This window comes from Balaenoptera acutorostrata, chromosome 4, assembly GCF_949987535.1.
Source record: "Balaenoptera acutorostrata chromosome 4, mBalAcu1.1, whole genome shotgun sequence".
In the NCBI taxonomy this organism is placed as follows: domain Eukaryota; kingdom Metazoa; phylum Chordata; class Mammalia; order Artiodactyla; family Balaenopteridae; genus Balaenoptera; species Balaenoptera acutorostrata.
The window spans coordinates 143,011,140-143,035,314 of record NC_080067.1 but is presented as its reverse complement, the minus strand read 5'-3'; the positions used below and the strand labels follow the sequence as shown (position 1 = coordinate 143,035,314).

The 24,175-nt window shown below is 37.2% G+C and overlaps 2 protein-coding genes across 3 annotated transcripts in view; one reads left to right on the top strand and one right to left on the bottom strand.

The window, feature by feature from the left end:
* MORC3 (MORC family CW-type zinc finger 3) overlaps positions 1-24,175 on the bottom strand; it is a 39,710-nt gene that overhangs the window by 13,443 nt on the left and 2,092 nt on the right. Inside the window, exons 1-10 of one of the 2 annotated variants that reach the window (XM_057545295.1) lie at positions 23,224-23,346; positions 17,146-17,218; positions 15,253-15,385; positions 14,113-14,326; positions 13,429-13,577; positions 11,620-11,767; positions 9,043-9,171; positions 8,709-8,831; positions 5,507-5,604; positions 131-235 (exon numbers count right to left, since the gene is read on the bottom strand). In XM_057545295.1, the coding sequence (XP_057401278.1) occupies positions 131-235; positions 5,507-5,604; positions 8,709-8,831; positions 9,043-9,171; positions 11,620-11,767; positions 13,429-13,577; positions 14,113-14,326; positions 15,253-15,385; positions 17,146-17,218; positions 23,224-23,244 (1,193 nt within the window). In that variant the 5' untranslated portion in view covers positions 23,245-23,346. Of the gene's footprint in view, positions 1-130; positions 236-5,506; positions 5,605-8,708; positions 8,832-9,042; positions 9,172-11,619; positions 11,768-13,428; positions 13,578-14,112; positions 14,327-15,252; positions 15,386-17,145; positions 17,219-23,223; positions 23,347-24,175 lie in introns of those variants that run through there. The other variant, XM_057545294.1, reaches the window with a different exon arrangement.
* On the top strand, positions 19,905-20,266 carry LOC130708100 (60S ribosomal protein L38). Its single transcript, XM_057545296.1, has one exon. The coding sequence runs from the start codon at positions 19,992-19,994 to the stop codon at positions 20,202-20,204; it is 213 nt and encodes a 70-aa protein (XP_057401279.1). The 5' UTR covers positions 19,905-19,991; the 3' UTR covers positions 20,205-20,266.

The following is a 24,175-nucleotide window of genomic DNA, read 5'->3' as shown; positions in this document are numbered from 1 at the left end:
CTTTCGAGTTATGGGATTTATTTCTTACTATGGATTAGATTCAAAAGTTTATGAACACTGTAAAATCGCCATGCCCTCCAATATCACATCTTGATATTATAGTCACTTATTATTTTTTAAATGTACTTACTGTATATCTTCTACCAGCAAAGTCAGAGGATATTCTGCATTTTTCTTCACTTTCATTTCATTCCAGTAATCATTGAGCTTATCTCCTAGTGCTGTTATTGTAAGCCTTAAAAAAAAAGTAAATTATAAAATCAATTCAAGAAAAAAAAAAAGATAAAGATTAAATCTTTGACAAACAGAGAAAGCATAAACAACCTGGTACTGATCATGTGAACATGGGGGGAGGGGCCTCCAAAAGGCATAGTTAAGAACACTTAAAGTAATGGCAATTTTCTCTAAGGATGTAGATAAGTTCATAGAACAGAGCCAGGACCATCTAGGAATAAGACAGACAATACTAACACTTTGGGTCCTCTGTTGAGGAAAGTGTGTTGCAGACCAGCTACTGGGAAAACCACAGGCTTTCTGAATTTCACCCCAACCAACAAACTTACAAGCTTCAATGCAAACCAGAATGCAGCTGTTTGCTTTATAAAAGTATGCAACCATTACCAGCAAGTATAATTCAAAATAGCTTCTGTCCCACAATTAAGACTTTCACTTTTCCCACAATAAGGTGTCAGTAAAAAAGCAAATCAACAGGACCTACTGAGATAAACATGACCACGGCCATAACTGAATAATCATTTGTTAATGAGTTAAGTATCTACTGTGCCAGGAACTGTCTGCACACACAAGATACAGTCAGTGTAACATCTTAAATTCAAAACAGACAATGTGCTCCCTATCAAATTCCCCAGGACGTTTTTCACAGAACTAGAACAAAGAACCCTAAAATTTACATGGAACCACAAAGGACCCAGAATTGCCAGAGCAATCCTGAAAAAAAAAAGAACAAAGCTGGAGGCACAACCCTTCTGGACTTCAGAAAATACTACAAGGCTACAGCAATAAAAACAGTGTGCTACTGGCACAAAAACAGACATATAGATCAATGGAACAGAATAGAGAGCCCAGAAATAAACTCACACACCTACAGTCAATTAATCTTTGACAAAGGAGGCAAGAATATACAATGGAGAAAAGACAGTCTCTTCAGCAAGTGGTGTTGGGAAAGCTAGAAAGTCGCATGTAAATCAATCAAGTTAGAACATTCCCTCATACCACACACAAAAATAAACTCAAAATGGCTTAAAGACTTAAATATAAGACATGACACCATGAGACACCTAGAAGAGAACACAGGCAAAACACTGACATAAATCGTAACAATGTTTTCTTAGGTCAGTCTCTCAAGGCAAGGGAAAAAAAAAAAGCTAAAATAAACAAATGGGATCTAATCAAACTCACAAGCTTTTGCACAGCAAAGAAAACAAAAAGACAACCTACAGAATGTGAGAAAATATTTGCAAAGGATACAACTGCCAAGGGCTTAATTTCCAAAATATACAAACAGCTCATACAACTCCGTAACAAAAAAACAACCCAATCAAAAATTGGGCAGAAGATCTAAATATACATTTTCCCAAAGAAAACATACAGATGGCCAACAGGTACATGAAAAGATACTCATCATCACTAATTATCAGAGAAATGCAAATCAAAAAGACAAAGAGGCATCACCTCACGCGGGTCAGAATGGCCACCATCAAAAAGTCTACAAATAATAAATGCTGGAGAGGGTGTGGAGAAAAGCAAACCCTCCTACACTGCTGCTGGGAATGTAAATTGGTGGAAGCACTGTGAAAAACAGTATGGAGGTTCCTTAAAAAACTAAAAATAGAGTTACCATATGATCCAGCAGCACCACTCTTGGGCATATATCTAGAGAAACCTATAATTCATAAAGATAGGGCTTCCCTGGTGGCACGGTGATTAAGAATCTGCCTGTCAATGCTGGGGACACGGGTTCGAGCCCTGGTCTGGGAAGATCCCACATGCCACGGAGCAACTAAGCCCGTGCACCACAACTACTAAAGCCCACGCGTCTAGAGCCCGTGCTCCGCGACAAGAGAAGCCACCACAATGAAAAGCCTGCGCACCGCAATGAAGAGTAGCCTCCGCTCGCCGCATCTAGAGAAAGCCCACACGCAGCAACAAAGACCCAACGCAGCCAAAAAAAAAAATTAATTAAAAAAAATTTTTAAATAAACAAATAAAAATCAAGACTTAAATTCTGTACTGACAGGTTAATATTAGATATATCTATCCCCATTCATTATCTCTATTTTTCCCCACCAGGAAGCCCCACTATCACAACATATAAACATCCAAATAAGAATGTATCATCTCCCCTCCCAAATATGGTTCTCCTTTCATATCACTTTTTCAGTTCTTCCTCGTCTCCTTTTCTTATCACCTTTATTCCTCAATCCATGAGACTGCACCCATTTCTGTTGAAAATATACCTAGGAGTGGAACTGCGGGGTCATAGGGGTGGGCACTCATGTTCAGCTTTACTCAATAGTCTAATAACTTTCAAAGATGATCAACAATTTTCACACCCAACAGCACGTACAGGAGTACCAACTGCCCTACATCTTACCAACATTTGCTATATCTTATTCATTTTAGATAATTTTTCCATCTTGATCTAATATATCAATACTTTTTGCATCTTGTTAAAAAAAAACCCACCTAAATTAAAGGTTATGAAACTATTCTTGTTTTCATTTCGTTTTTGCCTTTCTCATTTAGGCTTAAAATCCATCTGGAATTGATTTTTTGCTTCATATAAGAGGGAGAAGTTAACGTTCATTTTGTTCATACAGGTAGTTGAACCATCATTTTTAGAAAGATGATCATTTTCCTACTACACCTTTGTCATAAATCAGTTGACCATATGTATAAAAAGCAGGGATTTGTTTCTGGCTTCTCTATTCTATTTCACTAGACTATTTTTTCATTAATACCACTCTTTCACTACAGCTTTTTAAGTACTGATATTTAGTAGTATGAGTCCTCTTGATTTGTTGTTCTTTGTCTTAACTATCTTTGGTCTTCTGACTTTCCACATAAAGTTTAAATTAAGCTTGTTAACATACACACACACCTGCTGGGATTTTTTTTTAACCTGGAATTGTATTTAATTACTTTGGAGAAAAAAATGACATTTTATAATATTCAGCCTACCAACTCCTGAACCTGGTATACCTATTTATTCAGATTTGAAATTTCACTCCACAATGTTTTATAGTTTTTAGTGTGTTGAGGTCTTTGCATATTTTATTTACTCCAAAGCACCTGCTTTTTTGATGTTATTATGTATAAAATTTTTTTGAATCTCATGGTTGTTGTTTTTTTTTTTTGCTGGTAAACAAACTTCTGAATACTTCTTATCTAGCAACCTTACTCTGTATTACATTGCAGATTATTTTGGACTTTCTATATACTTGATACTGTCACCTACAGAAAATTATTTATTCCTTTCCAACCCTTATACTTTCATTTCTTTCTTTTTGCCTTATTTGTTCTGGTTATTTCCTCAACAATGGTGAATAGCTGATAACCTTATCTTACTCCCACTCTTAAGGGGAAAACTGTCAATAATTCACCATTAGGAACTGCTGTTTTTTTGCTAAATAGTCAGTATTGCTAATATGCCCTTTCTATTAATGGTTTTGCAAGAGTTCCCTTTTTTCCTACATCACAAATTGATATTGTGGTTTCTCAAGTGCTTTTTCTGCACCTATGAAAATAACCATGAGATTTTTCTTTAACATCAATGGGATGAATTACATTGAATTTTGAATAGTAAAAACCACGCGTGCCATCTTGGAATACAATCCACTTGGTTTTAACGTATTATTCTTTTTACAAGTCACTAAATGGTATCTGCTGTTTAATTAAGATTTTTATATCTTAATCATGAAAGAGCGACATAAATTTTCTTTCTTGTAATGCATTTGTGAGTTCACTACTAGTTATGTGGTGTCTTAAAACCTTTAATGATTGTGTAAGCTGGCGCCGCCATACCCTTAAATGTTTGAAAGTATGTGGGAAATTTTTAATTTGATTCAGTTTGAAAGGAAGGTGTCCATATCATCTAAAATGGTCTAAAATTGTTCATGCTACCCCTCTATGTTTTTCTGTCTGTAGATCTGTAGTAATGTCCTCCTTTTCCTTTCTGATATTGATGATTATTTTTTTCCTTAGTCTTGCCAGATGCTTATAGACTGTTAATCTTACCAAAGAACAAACTTTGGGCTTTTGATTGTGTCAATTATCAACTTATTGTCTTCCAGTTCCAAACAGGGGTTTTTTTGGTTCAGTTTTGTGATAATGGAGCTTGATCCTGTAAACATTCATCCTTTGCCAGCCTGAGGAATGTTACACTGGGTTAAGGGGGCAATGAACCTACCAGGTGAGAACAGCAAGACACATGGCCTTCAGGTCTGGTGCTCCATTATTATTTGGCTGGAGCCCATGGCCTCCCAAAGGAGCTCCAGCTGTGCTTTCAGGCCACGCTCTTCCCTCCAGCAGCAGGAACCAGTTCCAGCATATACTCACACCCTTGGGCAAAGACAGGTCTCCTCTACAGAACAGCTCCAGCCCAAGCCCACCCACATCCCCTGGCAACAGCAGGCCATGTCTACAGACCCAGACTGGCCAGGCCTTCTGGCAAGCTTTTTGCCATGGCAGGTAGCCTGTTCCTGTGTTTGTTATGACCTCTACAAAGAGATCTGAATCTCCGACATCAGGGACCGGGAACCCTCTCCTAGTTCCTTTATTGTCTACTCTTTTTCAACCTAGAGGTAACAGCTGCTGTTTTGTATCAGCTAGTTCTGGACATCTACTGTCCTCTTTTACCTCTTTGAGTGATCACCTTCTACTCCCTGTATTTTCCCTGTTCAGATAACAGGGGTAGCTTCTGTCTCAGGACTATACTCTGAATATTTATTGACTTTCTCTATTGTGTGTTTCCTAATTCGCTGATTTTGCTCTTTATCATTTCCCCCCTTCCACTTTGTTTTTATATGAAGTTTGCATTCTTCTTCATAATATATGCTCATTAGGACAACTGTTTGTGCTTCCTAAATTTACAAGTAAAATTGATGGTCATACTTATTTTATGGCTTCTGATCACTCTTAAAAGATACGAGCATTTCTGTCTCAAGTACGTAGGACTAAGTTATCTTAAAGTTCCCATCCAAGATCAACGTTTCTGGATTTTATATTACACAAAAAAATGTTACCAAGAAAGCAGGAACTTCCTCTCTTTAGTACAAATCTCAAAAATACTTCCTCAGTAAAGACAGAGGAGAATATATTTCTATTTGTGACGGAGTAGAATACAATCCCCAGGGATGAGAAAATGATTACATGCGTTTTCTACGCAAGCTTCCCACAAAACAGAAAGAAATCCAGCTTAGAAAAAGTTATGAAAGTATTTCCAAAATAAATTGTAAGAAGGCAGTCATTTAAATAGGTAACATACCTGTATTCGTTAGTATAATCGAAATCTTGTTTATTATGAGTCGGCTTTAGGAAATAACAGTCTATAATCCCCACTACTCCAACACCCATGTTGTTTGCCTGAAAAATATAACTGGCATTTTAAACATGAAACATGATGCTCCAAACAATTATCCCTTCACCAAGATTTAAGATCTGTATGAAACATTTTCCTATATTTTATCTCATGATTCTCATGACATTTAGATTGAAAAACAGTGTCTGGTAGGTAATTTACCTTTCTGGGAGCTAACTCCTAAATATGTAACAACAGCTTTCCTCCAAAACCACTTCCACTGTTATCAAGTATTCATGTAGACAAGTATTATCATTCCCGATTTTACACTAGGGAAAAAAGATCCCCTCTACTGGGATGCAATTTCTTAGCTACTAAAAACCACAACTAACTCCTTCCTGTATCCATAGTGCCTAGCAAAGGCTTTGGCACATAATATTCCGTAAGTTTGTTAGATAAAAATTACAGACATTTATCCAAAGTTACACATTCAGTTGTTAATTGAGATGAAGTAAAAACTTTAATTCAACTGACCTAGGTTTTTTTTTAAGCCTGCTAGCTAAAACACTGAACTCAAAGTATCTGAGTCATTTTCTGATTATCTACATGTGATTAACACATGTACTTTGTTCACGACTATAGCTGAGTCTAAGTATAAAGAGAAAAAGTGAAATATTGACTTATGAGAATTTTCATAGATACAACTATAGACAAAACCATGAAAACTTAATCATAATGCTACTCCACTAAAAACCATCAGTGGTTCCTCATTTCGTACAACTTGTAAACCACAGAACCCTTCCATTTTAGTTCTTTTTCACCTCCTTTCTGGCCTCATCTTCCTCTCTCCCATTCCCCACTTACCACCTGGTCCAGGCATAATAACTCCCTTAATGATGCCATCCTCTCAGAAGCCTCTTTCTTTTCCTTTGCAGACATTCCTTTCTCTGTCTAGAAAGCTCTTGCCAGACTTTCCAAAACAGTAAATCAACTCAGTCTCATCTCAATCACCACTTTCTCCAAGAAGCCCTTTCTGCTGCTCCAAGGATATACCACATTCCCCTCATCAGAAAGAGCTCTGGGGCTTCCCTGGTGGCACAGTGGTTGAGAATCTGCCTGCTAATGCAGAGGACACAGGTTCAAGCCCTGGTCTGGGAAGATCCCACATGCCACGGAGCAACTAGGCCCGTGAGCCACAACTACTGAGCCTGCACGTCTGGAGCCTGTGCTCCGCAATGGGAGAGGCCGCAATAGTGAGAGGCCCGCGCACCGCGATGAAGAGTGGCCCCCGCTCGCCGCAACTAGAGAAAGCCCTCGCACAGAAACGAAGACCCAACACAGCCAAAAATAAATAAATTAATTAATTAATTAATTTAAAAAGAAAAAAAAAAGTGAGCTCTGGGGGCATGTGCTGTACCTTTTCATCTTTTTATGCTGAGCATCTAGTGTGGAAAATCATACCAAGTGTTTAATAAATGTTTACTGAATCCAAATACTACGACCAGTCCATCTTCTGGTAAAGAAAAACATTAAAAGTTGGCTGTAGGGCTTCTCTGGTGGCACAGTGGTTAGGAATCCACCTGCCAATGCAGGGGACACAGGTTCGATCCCTGGTCCGGGAAGATCCCCATGCCGTGGAGCAACTAAGCCCGTGTGCCACGACTACTGAGCCTGTGCGCCTAGAGCCCATGCTCTGCAACGAGAAGCCACCGCAATGGGAAGCTCGCGCACAGCAACGAAGACCCAATGCAGCCAAAAATAAAATACATTTATTAAAAAAAAAAAAAAAAAAGTTGGCTGTATAAGCTTATTTTTTACAAGGTTAAACTTAACCAGAAATTATATATGATGCAAATGTAACTGGGTTGGAAAAATGGATTATGTACCTTAAGTCAAAACACTTGAGAAATAAGGCCTATTACCAAAAATACGTTTCCAATTACCAGTGAAATTCAGAACTTTATAATTATACAGTATTTCTGGCAAAAATTACTATTCCAATTATAAATAAAACTTAGCATTTTAAATAAAAGTTATTGATACCTTGTATCATGGTTGTCATATTTCTGGATTTATTTTTCTAATTGAAATCAGTGGTTATAAAGAAGAGCCCAACAAAGTTCATTTACTTTTTTAAAAATTGAAATATAGTTGATTTACAATATTATATTAGTTTCAGGTGTATGACACAGTGATTCAATATTTTTATATACTCCATTTAAAATTATAAGATATTGGCTATATTCCCTGTGCTGTACAATATATCCTTGTAGCTCATTTATTTTATACATAGTAGTTTGTACCTCTTAATCCCCTACCCCTATCTCCCCCTGCCACCCTGCCCCCACTGGTAACCACCAGTTTGTTCTCCATGTCTGTGAGTCTGTTTCTGTTTTGTTACATTCATTCACTTTTTATTTTTTTGATTCCACATATAAGTGGTAACATACAGTACTTGTCTTTTCCTGACATATTATACTTCATTAAGCATACTATGTTCCAGGTCCATCCATGTCGTTGCAGAGAATTTAGAATGAAATAAAATGAACAGAAAATGAACATCACAGAATTGGAAAACAAAATATGCCTGGACTTAAAACCTTTAACAAAGCTGAATTTCAGAATTTATCACAAATTCTTAACACCCACCACACACACCAAAAAAATCTTCTGTGAAAACAGGTAAAGGATAAACAGATCAACATAGTGGGCAATGTTCACCATCCTAAATTGAATTCTACAACAATGGAAGTGGTTTAGGAGGAAAACTCTGATATATTCAGGAACTAACTCCAGAAAAGTAAATCACCTATCAGATACTATTTTTTAGGCTACTGAGTCAACAACTAATTAAAACCAATCAATTTTATTCTAGCATGAAAAAAATCAAGGATCCTTTTCCAAGTGTAGAGAAAATATCTGCACCTGTGCCTGAAGTCTAAGGCGAGTTACTTATTAGCCCCAATTCCCTTACCTGTAAAACAGAGATAAAATGTTCTGTCCTCAAATTAATATAAAAGTGTTCTAAGGTCAAGTGCCATACCAATGTTATTAAAAACATTGACATTTAAAAGTCATTAGGCAAAAAGCACATTATTTCACATCTGACCCGATAACATGTTATCCTAACTTTTATAAAAGATACAGACATTTTCAGATATAAACTTACCCTTAACTGACATCCAACTTTTTCATAAGCTTTGATGAGTCTATTTCTGTGATACATCATTATCCCATAATGATCTTTATTTCTGCAGTTGAATCCAAAAGTAATTCTCACAGTTTTATTAGTCTTAAATGTTAAGGAAAATTCTGAACACACCACCTCACTCCCTTTAAACCACCCTTCCTATTTCATTATTTATTGAGTCCAAAGGTGCAAAAAAGGGCAAAAGTTGGAGAGGATTAGACTCTATCAGGATAACAGGAGAAAGGGGGAAGGGAAATACACTTGACTGATACCTATCTATATACAGCATCATAACAAGCAAAATAAAGGATACTAAAAATTTGGGTCGATAAATATCACGTTCAATGTAGGCAAGACTCTTCGAAACTAGCTGTGTCTTCACTTTCTGTCCACGCAAGATGATCTGCATTCGTGGCTTTAGATATAATATACTGCAGTAAGCCTGCAAAGACACACAATTATCTGTCCTTTCCAAATAATTATCTATGGATTTGTTCAACATTACTTACGCATGTATTTAAAAAGAAAGCTACTGCCTTGCTTTGATAAAAGATGTATTAACTCTTCAATAAAATACTATAGACTATAAAGGTGTATTAGTTAATATCTGAACACTTTTTATTAAAAACAAGCTCAATATACTGTAGCCAGTAAAAATGACTTACAGAAAATCTACTGACCTACATAGATGTTGATATGTTAAGTGAAAAAAGTTAAAAAAATAGCATGTATAGTATTTCATTTTAAAAAAATGTTTATGTGTACAAAAAGGACTATTTTCTGACTCTCCTGTCAAAACTATATATTGCTATTATAATTTTAAAAGCATCAATAAATTTTATTTGGGCAAAAATAAGCAAAATCTAATATAAACAAAAGGGACTATTATAAGCTTGAAAAGGAAAAAAATCATAAATAAGGCACCAACATTTAAGCAGAGTAGACAAACAGCACTTTTTCCATATGAAGCTGTAAATATCAGCAGTCATCTAAATGTGTTTTCAAGTCTTTTTTTTTTTTCTTTCTTTTTTTTTTGGCCGCGCTGAGGCTTGCGGGATCTTAGTTCCCTGACCAGGGATTGAACACGGGCCATGGCAGTGGAAGTGCCTAGTCCTAATCACTGGACCACCAGAGAATTCCCTAAACGTGTTTTCAATTCTTAATACGTGGAAGTTTAGATACCTTAGAATTGTGACCAAACTTTGCATCCTAAAACATGTTAAAATATGATCTCCTGTGCCTTCCTCCAAGCTATCAGAAATCTCTGAGGGAAATGAATTGAACAATTCAAGAAGGATATATGAAAAGTTCAACACAAACTAAAATTTGAACATTTCTCTTTTTTTCCTGACTCCTGATTTCAAAATTAGTGGTGTTTTGCCCGTTTTTAAAATTCATTAATGATATTTTAAAACATTTTTTTTCATGGTACACTAACATTATACCATCTGCTCTGGTTACCTCTGGATATTCTTGAGTTAAGATTTTCTTAACAACTAGGACATACTTCACTAACACACTGGGGTATATCAAGGAATAGTAATAGCTGCCATTGTAATTGCTAGAATCTCAGAAAAAATTACATAGTATACTTGTAAACGTCAAATGAATCCTTAGCTTGGGGTTATGAAATAATTTTAGCACAAAAAAAGGGAAAAGGGGAATTCCCTGGTGGTCCAGTGGTTAGGACCACTCTCCCTGGTTGGGGAACTAAGATCCCACATGCCGCAGTGCAGCCAAGAAAAACAAAAAGGAGGAGAAAAAAAAGGGAAAAGTTAGTATTATATGTCTTATCATAGTGACTAAGAAACTTAACATTCTTTGTTTTAATTAATTTATTTATTTTGGCTGCGTTGGGTCTTTGTTGCTGCGTGGGCTTTCGCCGGTTGCAGTGAGCGGGGGCTACTCTTTGTCGCGGTGCGCCGGCTTCTCATTGTGGTGGCTTCTCTTGTTGCGGAGCACGGGCTCTAGGCGTGCAGGCTCAGTAGCTGTGGCACGCGGGCTCTAGAGCGCAGGCTCAGTAGTTGTGGCGCATGTTCTTATTTGCTCCGCGGCATGTGGGATCTTCCCGGACCAGGGCTTGAACCCGTGTCCCCTGCATTGGCAGGCAGATTCTTAACCACTGCGCCACCAGGGAAGCCCGAAACTTAATATTCTTATTATATCAACACTGTTATATTGAGATATTAATTCCTTCAATCTTAAGAACATTCTCATCTCTAAGGTCAAATCTCAAAGATATTTATCACAAAATTATATTAACGTGCATTATGTATAGGCTATACATAATTTATTGCTTTAGGGTATCAATAATGTGTGTGTGTTCTAGAGAATATTTTAAATTTTAAAAGACACACTCTGAATCTGGCGTTTTGATTGAATCAATCAATATGGCCATCACATAAGGATTCATTTGACGTTTACAAGTATACTATGTAATTTTTTCTGAGATTCTAGCAATTACAATGGCAGCTATTACTATTCCTTGATATACCCCAGTGTGTTAGTGAAGTATGTCCTAGTTGTTAAGAAAATCTTAACTCAAGAATATCCAGAGGTAACCAGAGCAGATGGTATAATGTTAGTGTACCATGAAAAAAATGTTTTAAAATATCATTAACGAATTTTGCAAACTGATTCTAGTATTCCCAATTCAAATAATTAACCACACAGTGAAAGAACTTTTCCAAGCACTGTTAAGACCTGATGATTTCGCAATTAAAAAACTTTTCTAAGCAAATAAAACAAGCAGTGTGCACAAGACAAATTTAATAAATTGGTTCATGTCTGAGATACTTAGAGATTTCTGGCAGCATTTATAATACAAGTGGTTAACAATTTCCATTATTTGATGATTTTCTCATTCCCACAAAGAGAGCTGAATACATACCCTCAGAGAATAGTCACTCTCAGGGGCAATTTGGTCCATCCTTTCTTGCTTCTTGTATCCTTTCTTCCCTGCTGTCTCATCTAAATCTTCTGGAATTCTGATGTCATATTTATCCTTATCAAAATCAAACTCTGTTGCACTTTTGTAGCTGCAAAAATAATTTTTTTAAAAGAGCTAAATTTTAACTTCACCGTAAGATAAACAAGCAAATAACTTTTAGTTAGCAAAACAAAACACAAACATGTGGTTGGAGTTAAGGTCAGAGGAGTTGGAGGGAGGGAGGGAGAAAGGAAATCCAGAAGGTACAGAAAAGAACTGTATTCATTCACACATTGCCATTGGGAATGTCAAATGATAGAGCCACATTCTGATAGTTTCTTAAAAAAATAAACATGCAACTACCATATGATTCAGCAATTACACTGCTGGGCATTTATCCCACAAAATGATGACCATACTCCCACAAAAACCTCTATGCACATATTTTATAGCAGGGGTCTCCAGCCCCCGGGCCTGTTAGGAACCCGGCCGCACAGCAGGAGGTGTAAAGCTTCACCTGCTGCTCCCCATCACTGCATTACTGCCTGAACCCCACCCCTCGACCCTGTGAAAAAACTGTCTTCCATGAAACCGGACCCTGATGACAAAAAGGTTGGGAACCCGTTTTATAGCTTTATTTGTAATAACTGAAACTTGTAAACAACCAGATGGGTAAACACACTGTGGTCCATCCATATAATGCAATTACCACTCAGCAAGTAAGAGGAAGCAAACGGACACACACAAGAACCTGGATGAATCTTCAAAAAATTACGCTGAATGAAAAATGCTAATCCCAAAAGGTTTCACACGGTATGATTCCAGTTACAGAATATTCTTGAAATGACAAAGTTATAGAAATGGAGAACATGTTAGAGGTTGCCAGGGATTAAGGAAGGAGTGGGTGTGGATATAAAAGGGATCCTTGAGTTGATGAAATTGTCCTGTACCTTGACTGTATCAATGTCAGTATCAACAGTACTACTGTACTGTAGTGTTCCAAGATGTTATCATTGAGAGAAACTGGGTAAAAGGGTACGTGAGATTTCTTACAACTACATATGAATCTACAATTATCTCAAATTAAAAGTTAAGGAAAAAATGGTGGTGGGGATGGGAGGGGCAGGGAAGAAAGTAAGAAAAAGAAAATAAAAGAAAAAGGGAACACAGGTGGTCAGAAAAACACAAGAATTAAAGGATTTTAGTATTATCACTATTTGTGCTTTATTCCTATGGTTCAACAGATCTTAGATCTCTCAATATCACACATTTACCCTAAATTTTAAAACTTTATTTGCAAAGGATTTTATCCTCACAAAGATTTAGCAACACAGAAGTCTCACTTATATTATTTTTCTCAACAGATGCTAAATTGTGCTTAGCTTTATGTAATTAACCAAACAGACAAAGATTTCTCTAACTTACTCTAGTTGGGACTTGTTGGCTGGGCTTTTCGTTTCATTTCTTTTTTTTTTTTTTTTTTTTTTGAGGAGAGGGATGGTATAACCAAGAGCGAAAATAGAGTGCTATGGAGACAGAATGGCAGGGCTAGGACATTTATTTTTAGTGATATGAAATTATCTCAAATTGAAGCCAAAGTAGCCTCAATAAAATACCCTTGGAAAAGGTAAATCATTAACTATGCCATAACATGAGGACCTTCCAATATATTTGCACCCTGTGTAACAAAGCATGAATGTAATGAAATTATTCCCACACACGCACTTTACTTCCCAAATGGTGAACAACTAGCTGAGGTCTACCGTTTACCTTCTGAGATTCCAAATGATGATCCTCGTCCCCTTCTTACCGATGATAGCTTTAAGTTCTGCCAGTAATTTCTGTTCCGTAGAAAATAAAGAATGTTCCAGAATTGCAGCAAGACTCGCTTTTGATTCTGTTAAATTAATTATCTGTTGTATATCCTAAGTTAAAGACTTAGACCAACAATGTATTTTTCACAATTACGATATGGAAACCAACTCAAACTAACTGAAAAACCATTTCCTAAATTATTTTCTAAATTTTAAAATGATAGTGTGATTTCAAATGAACACCAAGAAGGATAAGTATGCAGAAGTTTATTATTATTCCTACTTTAATTATTTCCAATATTTGAATGTTTATACAGAAGACATTTTCCTAAGGGTATCTTGCTTTTCATGGTTTTTGGTGAAAATTTCAAGCTAGATCATAAGCTTATCAGACCACAAAAAGACTAAAATAAAGAAGCTTAACATAAAATGCAATCGCCTTATGCTAAGGATTTCCATGACACAATTCCAACAGAGAACACAAAGGGACAAACATTTAGCCCAGATGTAGAGTAGAGGCAGTGGATAGGAACAAGAGCTAGAATGATCAAGAGCTAAACTAGAATCTGGAGGAGGGCAGAAGGATGGAATGGTTCAGATTATTTCCTCATAGTTTCAACTTCAAAATCAAAAGGATATGGTCTTTGTTGAATGCCACTATTGGGACAACAACATGTTCTGCTTTTATGACTTCCAAGTAGGTCTGAGACAAGAAGCCCACGCTCATGCTTTCTTCATTTTTGGTAAAAACCATTGCATCTTTACCCAAACGCATAGAACCTGACTTGAAGCCATTCCCATACAATCCAACTGGGACGTGACCATTCATGGTGACTTTGTCACTGAAGCCAAAGCTAAAAAGAAAAAGAAATTTAGTAAGTATGTATAATCTTCATTTATTTTAATTCAAAAACTGTAATACCAAGTAAAGTGCCTAAGTTTGAATGTTAGCCTCATCCTTCCTTGCCATGTAATCTTGGGCAACTCACTTTTAGTCTGTATTGATGTGTTTCCCTATCTCTGAAACAAAGGAAACCAAATCCACATTGTAGGGATGTAAAGATTACACGTACTGAAACAGGAGCTCATTGCCTGGCACACCCTAGCTAAATGGCTGAAGTGTAATTTAGGCTCCAGGGACCCTGAGATTCCACCCCATGAAATCTCTTCCTCTAAGTGTGAATGATTCTCTTGTTCTCAGCAAGCCTGTCGTACTGTGATTATTGATCGGGTGAACCTTCCTTTTTTATCAGTGTAAGGAGTATTTGACAGACAGTAGAAAGGCCTCTGAGGCAAATCCTCCCTCTACCTCATACCTGTACTATGTATCTTAGCTTCTATTTCAGGCACATTTGGCTTCATCCTGACATCCTATTCTGTGACCCTAGAGCCCAAGCCCTTACAACTATGCTACTTCCTCATCCTCTGTGTCACTTTAAAATTACCAGTCCCCATTCCCCAAAGTGGTAAGTTTTATTGGAAACAGTAGCTAAAACTATTTCCACTAAAGCACAAACAACTGATGTCAATGTGCTACAACTCTAAAGGAATGGTGGAATTTTAGGTAAGTCAGACATGGGGAGCGGGTGATGAGAATGGCAGGGACTGCTTAATAATCTAACAGCAGTAGAAAATGACGGACGACTTAAGAGAATAGAGCACACTGTGGGTATAGCATTTCATGTTTAAAAAACAAAAACTACAGGCTCTAAGTATGACACATGAAACACCTGAACCAGGTAAAAGCAATGATTTTAAGGAGTGTGACACTTTTACATACCTCAGCATTTTATGTAATTTGTCTGAAGTCATACCATTCCCATTATCAGTAAATGTCAGGCATATATGGTCATTTATCACTGTTTTGTCAATCCATATCTGTTTAGCATTCACATCAGGATCGTAAGCATTATCTGAGAAATGAAAGTTTTGCGAAATTTTGATTTTGCATTTTAAAGAAGAGCAATTAGTTCAGAACAACACTTTAACAAGCAACAAAATATATTTTAAGGAAAATTTAAAAGCTGAAATGTTTTGGAACTCCTAAGATTTGACCATTTGAAATTCAACTGTACTATGCTATATATTGTTCATTGACTATTACAGAATTAACTCTATCTAAAGCCCTCCATTTGTTATATAGAGAGCAGAGACTGGTACCCACTACACTGAAAAGGTGTAAAGCCAGAAGAATCACTGCACTGAAGAGATGATCAAGACAGGAAAGTCTTCTGCCCAAAGAACTAGCCTAGCTATCACAAGGGAAACTGAGAGCTGCGTGTCAACAGCACTGCAAGTTAACATGGAAGGTCCACAACAGTTACTGAATAAATGAGAAAGCAGTATGCTAACCTATACACACAGATGAAGGTTTACTTCTACACAGTTCTTCAAATTGTAGCCCTTTTCAATCTAACAGAAGTTTCTGGTGGCTGGTACATTTTTCTCATCTCTGTACACCTCACCGTTTAACACCCTTGCCTAGCATACTTGTTTCTCTCAGAATAGGTAAGTAAGAGGAATATATCAAAGAAAAATGAAAAAATTTTCAACAGTAGTAATAATAAAATCAACTTGTGAAAAAAAAAATCAACTTGTGAACTATCTAACATCTATCAGAATATCCCTAAGTAACTAAAAATACCTTTGAGGTATATTTTGAAGTCTTCATTATAATATAAATAATGGTTCTCAAACTATCCTTCCGTAAGCCTTCAATTAAAATCAAATAATCTTTTTCATCAACCACCTTAGCTTCATAAAAAAACTTAAAAATTCGATACACCACAAAGAGCACCATGACTTTCAGTTGCCCTAACCCAAAGCTAGAGAAGCACTATGTATGAACAACCCCAGGCTACGTAGCTCCTCCGGGTTGCCATGAAAAAGAATGACCGTGAATAGTTGCAAAGTTATCTCATTTGCACTTCAGAGTCTACATCGGAACAGCACATGTTAGCTGAGAGACTCTGGAAAATCTAACTTCACCAAAGAAAAGAAGCGTTCTCAAATTTTCTTTCTTTTCTTTTCCTTGCACATCCAACATAGGACTCTTTCTTGATAATGAATCTAAAGTATATCTAAGAATTCCCAAGAATTCATGTGCATTAATTTTACCAAGAAATAAAAAACATGACCCATAATGCAAATCTGAACACAACCTTGCCTCTTTTCTCATGTTCATTAAAACACTTTTAAATATAATCCTATACCTTGATCATTCTATCTATTGGAAAAACCAAGAATTTATTATCACAAATCTAACATAATATAATCCTCCTAGTTACTAACACCAGAAAAATGAATCCACTGCTATAAATATTTTCCGACTATTAAAAAAAAAACCATAATTCTCACTTTTTGGCAATAGATGTATTTCTTTTATAATGGACTAAAAATATTTTCAACATATATGCTTTAGGAACCTTGCAAATTGAAGTACTTTGATAGTAATATAGGGAAATACTCTGACAATTGTATAGGGAAGGCTGAGCAGTGATTAATTTGACATCAGTTTGAATAGTTGTTATGCTAGGTAACCTTTACCAATGTTATTGTTGAGATACATTTTGGTTTTTTTTAAAAGCACATCTGCATACTATTTTTCAATAAAAAGCTTTTTAGAACTTCAATTGCAAGCAACAGATTATATACGAAACACCAATTTACTTACCTATTAATTCAGCAACCGCACTAAATGGCCAAGTGTGACTAGTAGAATTTGTATGTAAAAACTTCGGGCAAAGCTGAAATAAACCAATGATTCACGTAAATTAATTAAGGTCTTACTTTTGAGAACAGACGCCAAAATAATTTTCTGTCCCAGTATTAAGAGAGACCAAGCAAGAATGACTTAGCTGCTTGTGTCAGGATATACCTGGAAGACATAACCCGGAAAAGAGATTCCTGGAAGATAAGGCTGTAAATCAACTAAATAGTTTCTCATCAAGTTGTGCTGCAAAACCCTTGCCTCCTTGTGTAGACCAATCCAGAGCCATATCATAAAGCACCCAATCCCAAAGCTATCCACCCTACCAAGACCTACCTCAAAATTACCATGAGATAAAACTAAGACTTTGTCAAATGGGTGTTTTCTCCTTTAGTGCATTAAGCTTAATAAACTTAGCTTTGCTTATTAATCAACAGGCTTTTCTCATGGTCTCTCCAAGTTCATTATATCAACAGTTGAACTTGCAGCACTGGAGCAGTATACATCTATAAAGCCTTCAAACAATGTCAAATAACAGTTCAAATGCAACAAACCTTCTTGACCTCCAGAGATTTTATGTCTGATTCATGGTAATACAGTATGGAAGGGTATGTTAATCAACCTTATGCTATAGGGAACTCTCTCAATTCCTGAATAGTGCAGATATCAAATGCCTAAAAATGTACAAATGGTTTAAAAAGGCTGAGGCTTGGAAATTTCAATATGCAGAGTATTTCCATGAAATGAGGACTTTTTCGTGTTCATTTTGAACAGATTATCTCATATTTAAGGGGGGAAAAAAGAGGCACTTTAAGTGTTTCATGTGAAGAGCCCTAGAAATATGATTAGATTATAAATCCAACCAGCTGCATTTACAGTGTTCAGCTGCTGCCACAAGGTGTCAGAAAGAGGTCTACTTTTCCTCTCTCCACCCTCGATTTTAGACAATCCCCAAGCATTTGTTTACTATCAGGTTAAAGTACACATGTGAGAAATGGTATTCTGTAGAGGAGTGGTCTTCAAACTGGACCATATGTAATTCAGACCTTCTATGGCATACTTTCTATAGCATACATCCACGTAATAATGGAGTATAAGGAATTCCCCAACTTCCTAAAACAAGAGTTTTTATAAAGAAAATCAATTTCCAGGCCTTCATCTTCTACAAGAAACCTTTTGTCAAATTAGTCTACCTGAGTCCTGTCCCAGGCCCTCCCCTTGCACAATCATCAGTCCTCCATTTATAAAAGAATACACAGTGTACTCCTCACCCATTCTAAATCTTACTATGGGGCATGGCTTTGGGGTGTAAAGCCTCTGGCTACCAAAGGAGAAAACGATTAATCAACACCAGAAACCCTTGGAATAGTTTCTGTCTTTGCTCTCTATTTTATGAATTTGTTAGGTGTGAAGTCTGGAGTTAGAAATTGGGTATTTTGGCCCACGTCGTAATACTTTGATTTTAGATGTACGGCAGACTGTGGGCAGACTGTCAACTTACTTTCAATGACTTCATCCTATATACCAACTCCAGACTGACATGGTACACATTGTTCTTGAGTAAGAGTCCCGGGGGAACAAAGCAAAGAAGGCATCAGTAAGAAAAGATGAATGCTAAACAGTGGCTTTTTGGGTATTTAAACAAAAGCATTATTTTCAACTACTCTTAATTCTCATCTCTAGAACATGTCATCAGCTGGAAAGAAAAACACCCTTCAACAGCCAACACACACACACACACACACACACACACACACACGACATGGACTGTGGAGTATCTTTAACTAGATGTGTGATCCTGGGTAGGCAACTTAACCCTCTGTGCCTCAACTTTTATCATCTGTGAAAATGAGGATGATAATAATATCAGCTTACCAAGATATTAAGAGAATTAAAAAACTTAATATTTGTAAATGCTTAGAAGAACACCTGGGACATAATAAGCATTATAAGTGTATGTTTTTTTAAAAAAGTAAGTATACCTCTAAAGGCACAACCGAGCTCATATATAAATAAAGAAAATCCTCATGGGCCTCAAGTAAAGAAGGAATTAAAAACTAAAATAAAATTTGAAAATGGGGATTAGAGTGGGGTGCTTAACTGGAATACAAAGGTTTCGATTTTAATGGTGACTCAGGGATAGGAGACAGGGCAGAAGAGAAGCACACACTTGAAGTAACTGCCCCCTCTTACCTCCTCAGTAAAAAAGGGGGTGGGGGGAATATGCCCAATGGGAAGCTTTCTGTTTTGGGCTGGACTCTAGGTTAAAAAAAAAAAAAAAAGTGTAACATGAACTCCTGTAAAGAGGCGTGCCTTCACTTGGGTTAAGCATTTCAATTTATATACCCTGCAGAACCACTGTGGAGACACAGCCTCAACCAGACTGCATAGGATTCTCCCAGAGACATTATTTGGGGAATATTTGAGTACACAATCTAAAATAACATTTAAGGAAACAATCCACCAGGAGAAAATATTAGCAGACAAGACACAGTAGTATTAGACATCGCCCCCCAACACTAGGTAAAAGAAATATCAGCCTATAAAACAGGAATACCCTGAAATAACTACACATTTAAAAAGTAATCCTCCCCTCCAAAAAACACACAAAAATGAGACACAATGAAGACCACACAGATATTTTAAAGAATCAACAGAGGGACTTCGGACTTTCGTGGTGGCGCAGCGGTTAAGAATCTGCCTGCCGATGGGGAGTGGGGGGTAATCCGTAGCAATCCACGGCCGGGTGACGTCTGGGGACCCCGGGCCTGGATCAGAGGTTCCGGCCGCGCTCTCCGCACCTCGTCGCCATGCCTCGCAAAATTGAGGAAATCAAGGACTTTCTGCTCACAGCCAGACGAAAGGACGCCAAATCGGTCAAGATCAAGAAAAATAAGGATAATGTGAAGTTTAAAGTTCGATGTAGCAGGTACCTGTACACCTTGGTCATCACAGACAAAGAGAAGGCAGAGAAGCTGAAGCAGTCCCTGCCCCCAGGTTTGGCAGTGAAGGAGCTGAAATGAATCACACACACCGATTTGAACTGTATTAAAATTTTTTTAATTCTCAAAAAAAAAAAAAAGAATCTGCCTGCCAATGCAGGGGACACGGGTTCGAGCCCTGGTCCGGGAAGATCCCACATGCCACGGAGCAACTAAGCCCGTGCGCCACAACTACTGAGCCTGCGCTCTAGAGCCTGTGAGCCACAACTACTGAGCCCAAGTGCCACAACTACTGAAGCCCACACGCCCAGAGCCCGTGCTCCACAACAAGAGAAGCCACCGCAATGAGAAGCCCATGCACAGCAACGAAGAGTGGCCCCTGCTCACCACAACCAGAGAAAGCCCGCATGCAGCAACGAAGACCCAACGCAGCCAAAAATAAATAAATAAAAAATATATATATTTAAAAAAAATCAATAGAACTTTTAGAGTCAACAAATAGTCACAAATTTTAAAAAATCATTTAAATATAAGATGGAAGCCTGAACACATGGACAGTGTTTACCTCTGCTGCCTCCCAAAGCCACTCTATAACGAAGGGAAAAAAGGGGCATAAACCCAGAAGAACAAAAAGAATCAAAGAAGTGATTACTAACAGCAAACAAAATAGTCAGTAGTTTGCAAACTGGAAAGCACAGACTAGTGACAACTGATTTAATAGCCTCGAAAAAGCTAAATCCGAAGCCTGCAGGAGATGAGACAACCAACCAGAAGCAGGTCAGGAACCTTGGCAACCCCAGAAAGTCTTAGAAATTAGACTTTGTACCTTTGAAGTAAAAGATACTAGAAGTTGTATGAAAACAAGATAGGTTGAAAGCCTTTAAAAGAAGAAAGATTCCCCAGCTCCTTCTTTTACCCTGAGCAGCCCTTCAACTACCCTCAGCAAACCACGTAAGGCTGGAGGTTTGTTCTCTGGAGAAACTGACGGCGGTGGGCTCACAGACAATCAAAAGCAGGTGGGTTAAAAGCAGGTCAGCAAATAGACCAGAAATAAACCCTCTCGTATATGGTCAAATGATTTTCCACAAGGGTATAAAGACCATTCAATGAGGAAAGGACAGTTTTTTCAACAAATAGTGCTGGGAAAACTGGATACCCATAAAAAGAATGAAGTTGTACCCTTACCCTATACCATAAACAAAAATTAACTCAAAATGGATCAAAGAGCTGAAACCATAAAATTCTTAGAAGAAAACATAGGGGAAACCTTTTATGACGTTGGACTTGGCAATGATTTCTTGAAATCACCAAAATTTAAAACTTCTGTACATCAAAGCAGTGGTCCCCAACCTTTTTGGCACCAGGGACCAGTTTCCTGGAAGACAATTTTTCCACGGACTGGGAAGGGGGGGCGATGGAGAAATGGTTCAGGCGGTAATGCAAGCGATGGGGAGCGGCAGATGAAGCTTCACTCACTTGCCAGCCTCTCACCTCCTGCTGTGCAGCCCAAATCCTAGCAGGCCGTGGACCACTGCATCAAAGGACACAATCTACGGAGTGAAAAGGCAACCTACAGGATGGGGGGAAAAATCTGCAAATCAAGTATCTGATGAAGGGTTAATATGTAGAATTTACAAAGAACTCCTACAACTCAACAAGAAGAAGATTACAAACAGATTAAACAATGGGCAAAGGACTCAGATATTTCTCCAAAGATGCTCATCGTCTCTAATCATTAGGGAAATGAAAATCAAAACTACAAGGAGATACCGCCTCACACTCAAACGGTTGGGTATTGTTAAAAATCAAAACAAAAAACACAACAACAAAAGCAGAAAGTAAGTGTTGGGGAGGCCGTGGAGGAACTGGAACTCGTGCGCACCCTTCGAGGGAATATAAAATGGTGCAGCCACTGTAGAAAACAATATAGAGGGGCCTCAAAAAATTAAATATACATTTGCCATAGGATCCAGCAATTCCAATTCTGGGTATATACTGAAAAGGACTGAAAGGAGGGTCCTTTTTTTTCCTCCTTAATTGAAGTATAGCTGATTTACAATGCTGTGATAGTTTCAGGTGTACACCCAAGCGATTCCATTATACATACATACATATATACACACACAAAGATATGTGTGTGTGTGTATATATATGTATATATGTATGTGTGTGTGTATATATATATATATATACACACACACACACACACATGCGCATACACACATACTTTTTCCAGATTCTTTTCCAGTATAGGTTATTACAAGACACTGAATATAGTTCCCTGTGCTATACAGTAGGTCCTTACTGTTTTTTATTTTGTATAAAATTTATCTATTTTGTATATAGTAGTGAAAGCAGGGGCTTCAAGAGACATTTGCACACCCATGTTCACAGTAGCATTAGTCGTAATAGCCAAAAGTGGAAGCAACACAAATGTCCATCGATGAATGAATGAACAAAATGTGGTATATTCATAGAGCGGAATATCATTCAGCCTTAAAAAGGAAGGAAAATTTGATACACGCTACAACATGCATGAACCTTGAGGACATTATACTAAGAGAAACAAGCCAATCACAAAAAGACAAATAATGTATGATTCCACTTATATAATGTACCTAGAGTAGTCAAATTCACAGAAGGTAAAACGGCCAGGAGCTGGTGGAAGGGGGAACGAAGGGTTATTTTTTAATGGGTACAGAGTTTTAGTTTTGCAAGATGAAGAGTTCTGGAGATTGGTTGTACAACAATGTGAATGTACTTAACGTACTGAGTTGCACGCTTAAAAATAGTTAAGATGGTAAATTTTATGTTATGTGTATTTTACCACAATAGTAAACAAATGAAAACCAAATCTGCAAACTGAACAATGGGATACTCCTATCTCCTTTTCTCTGCTTCAGAAGAGCTAGCAGCCAGGATTATATAAGCCATGGCAGGAGACTAGATGTAGAATTCCTCTCTGGAAAACGGAATGATTTCTATAATTTCTATCTGGTTCTTTTACAATTGTGCCAGGCCATTCTGGATAGCTCTTTCTAACCCTCACTTGAAAAAAAATTATTTTACAAGTTTTCAAAGTTATTTTAAAGATACTTACTTTATGGTCTAACACTTCCATTCTTTAGGGTCACCAGATACTGACAGAGAGTGCTCCAACAACACTGCTGGCTCCTTCTACCTGATCACCCAACACTGAAGCCCACCAAAGGACTAGCTCTACTCGGGTATGAACATCCATTTTTTTAGTGTCTCACTTGGAGATATAAGTAGAAGACTGACCATCTCCAGACATTTGAGAATGTGTAAAATTAGAATAAAAAACACACAGTAAAAAGAATATAAAGAAATGAGAGGCAATGCAGTAAGCAAAAGAAAACTTCAAAAATACTATGATTAATATACCCAGAGATAAGAACAAATATTTTGTTGAGAAAGATTTTTAAAAGATATTCAGAGAATAAGACAGTGTTTATAATAATTAAATATATGGTAAGAGAAAGGAAGGAGAAGAAACGGAGGAAATCTCCCAGAAAGAAAAAGCAATGGGAAGGAAAACAGGAGACAAAAGAAAACAGAAAAATAAAGGGAAAACTGGCACCGAATAAATGAGAAAATTTTCCATATATTATGGACTTGAGTTTCCAACCTAAGTACCAGTACAATGCATAGGACTCTACTGAACAATAAAGCATGCCTTTAAAATTCTAAAAAGAAATAATTTCTAATCTAGAATTACAAACCCAGCCAAATTATATGTAAAGAGCAAGGGTAGCAAAAACATATTTCCAAGAAAAGACATAAATTTTCTTCCCATGTACTCTGTTCTCAAGAAGCTACACCTGTTTTCGGAAAAGTGGATAGGCTTCATTGCTAACAGTAAAAAAAAAGAAAAAAAACCCAGCAAATATTTACTGAGTATTTATGGCATGCACAGGACCTTTATAAGACTTTTACAGGTATTGGCTCATTTAAACCAACTTTCCAGTGGGTAAGATTATTATTCCCACTCTTCAGGTCACATATACAGTTATCAGTCAGGATTTGAACCC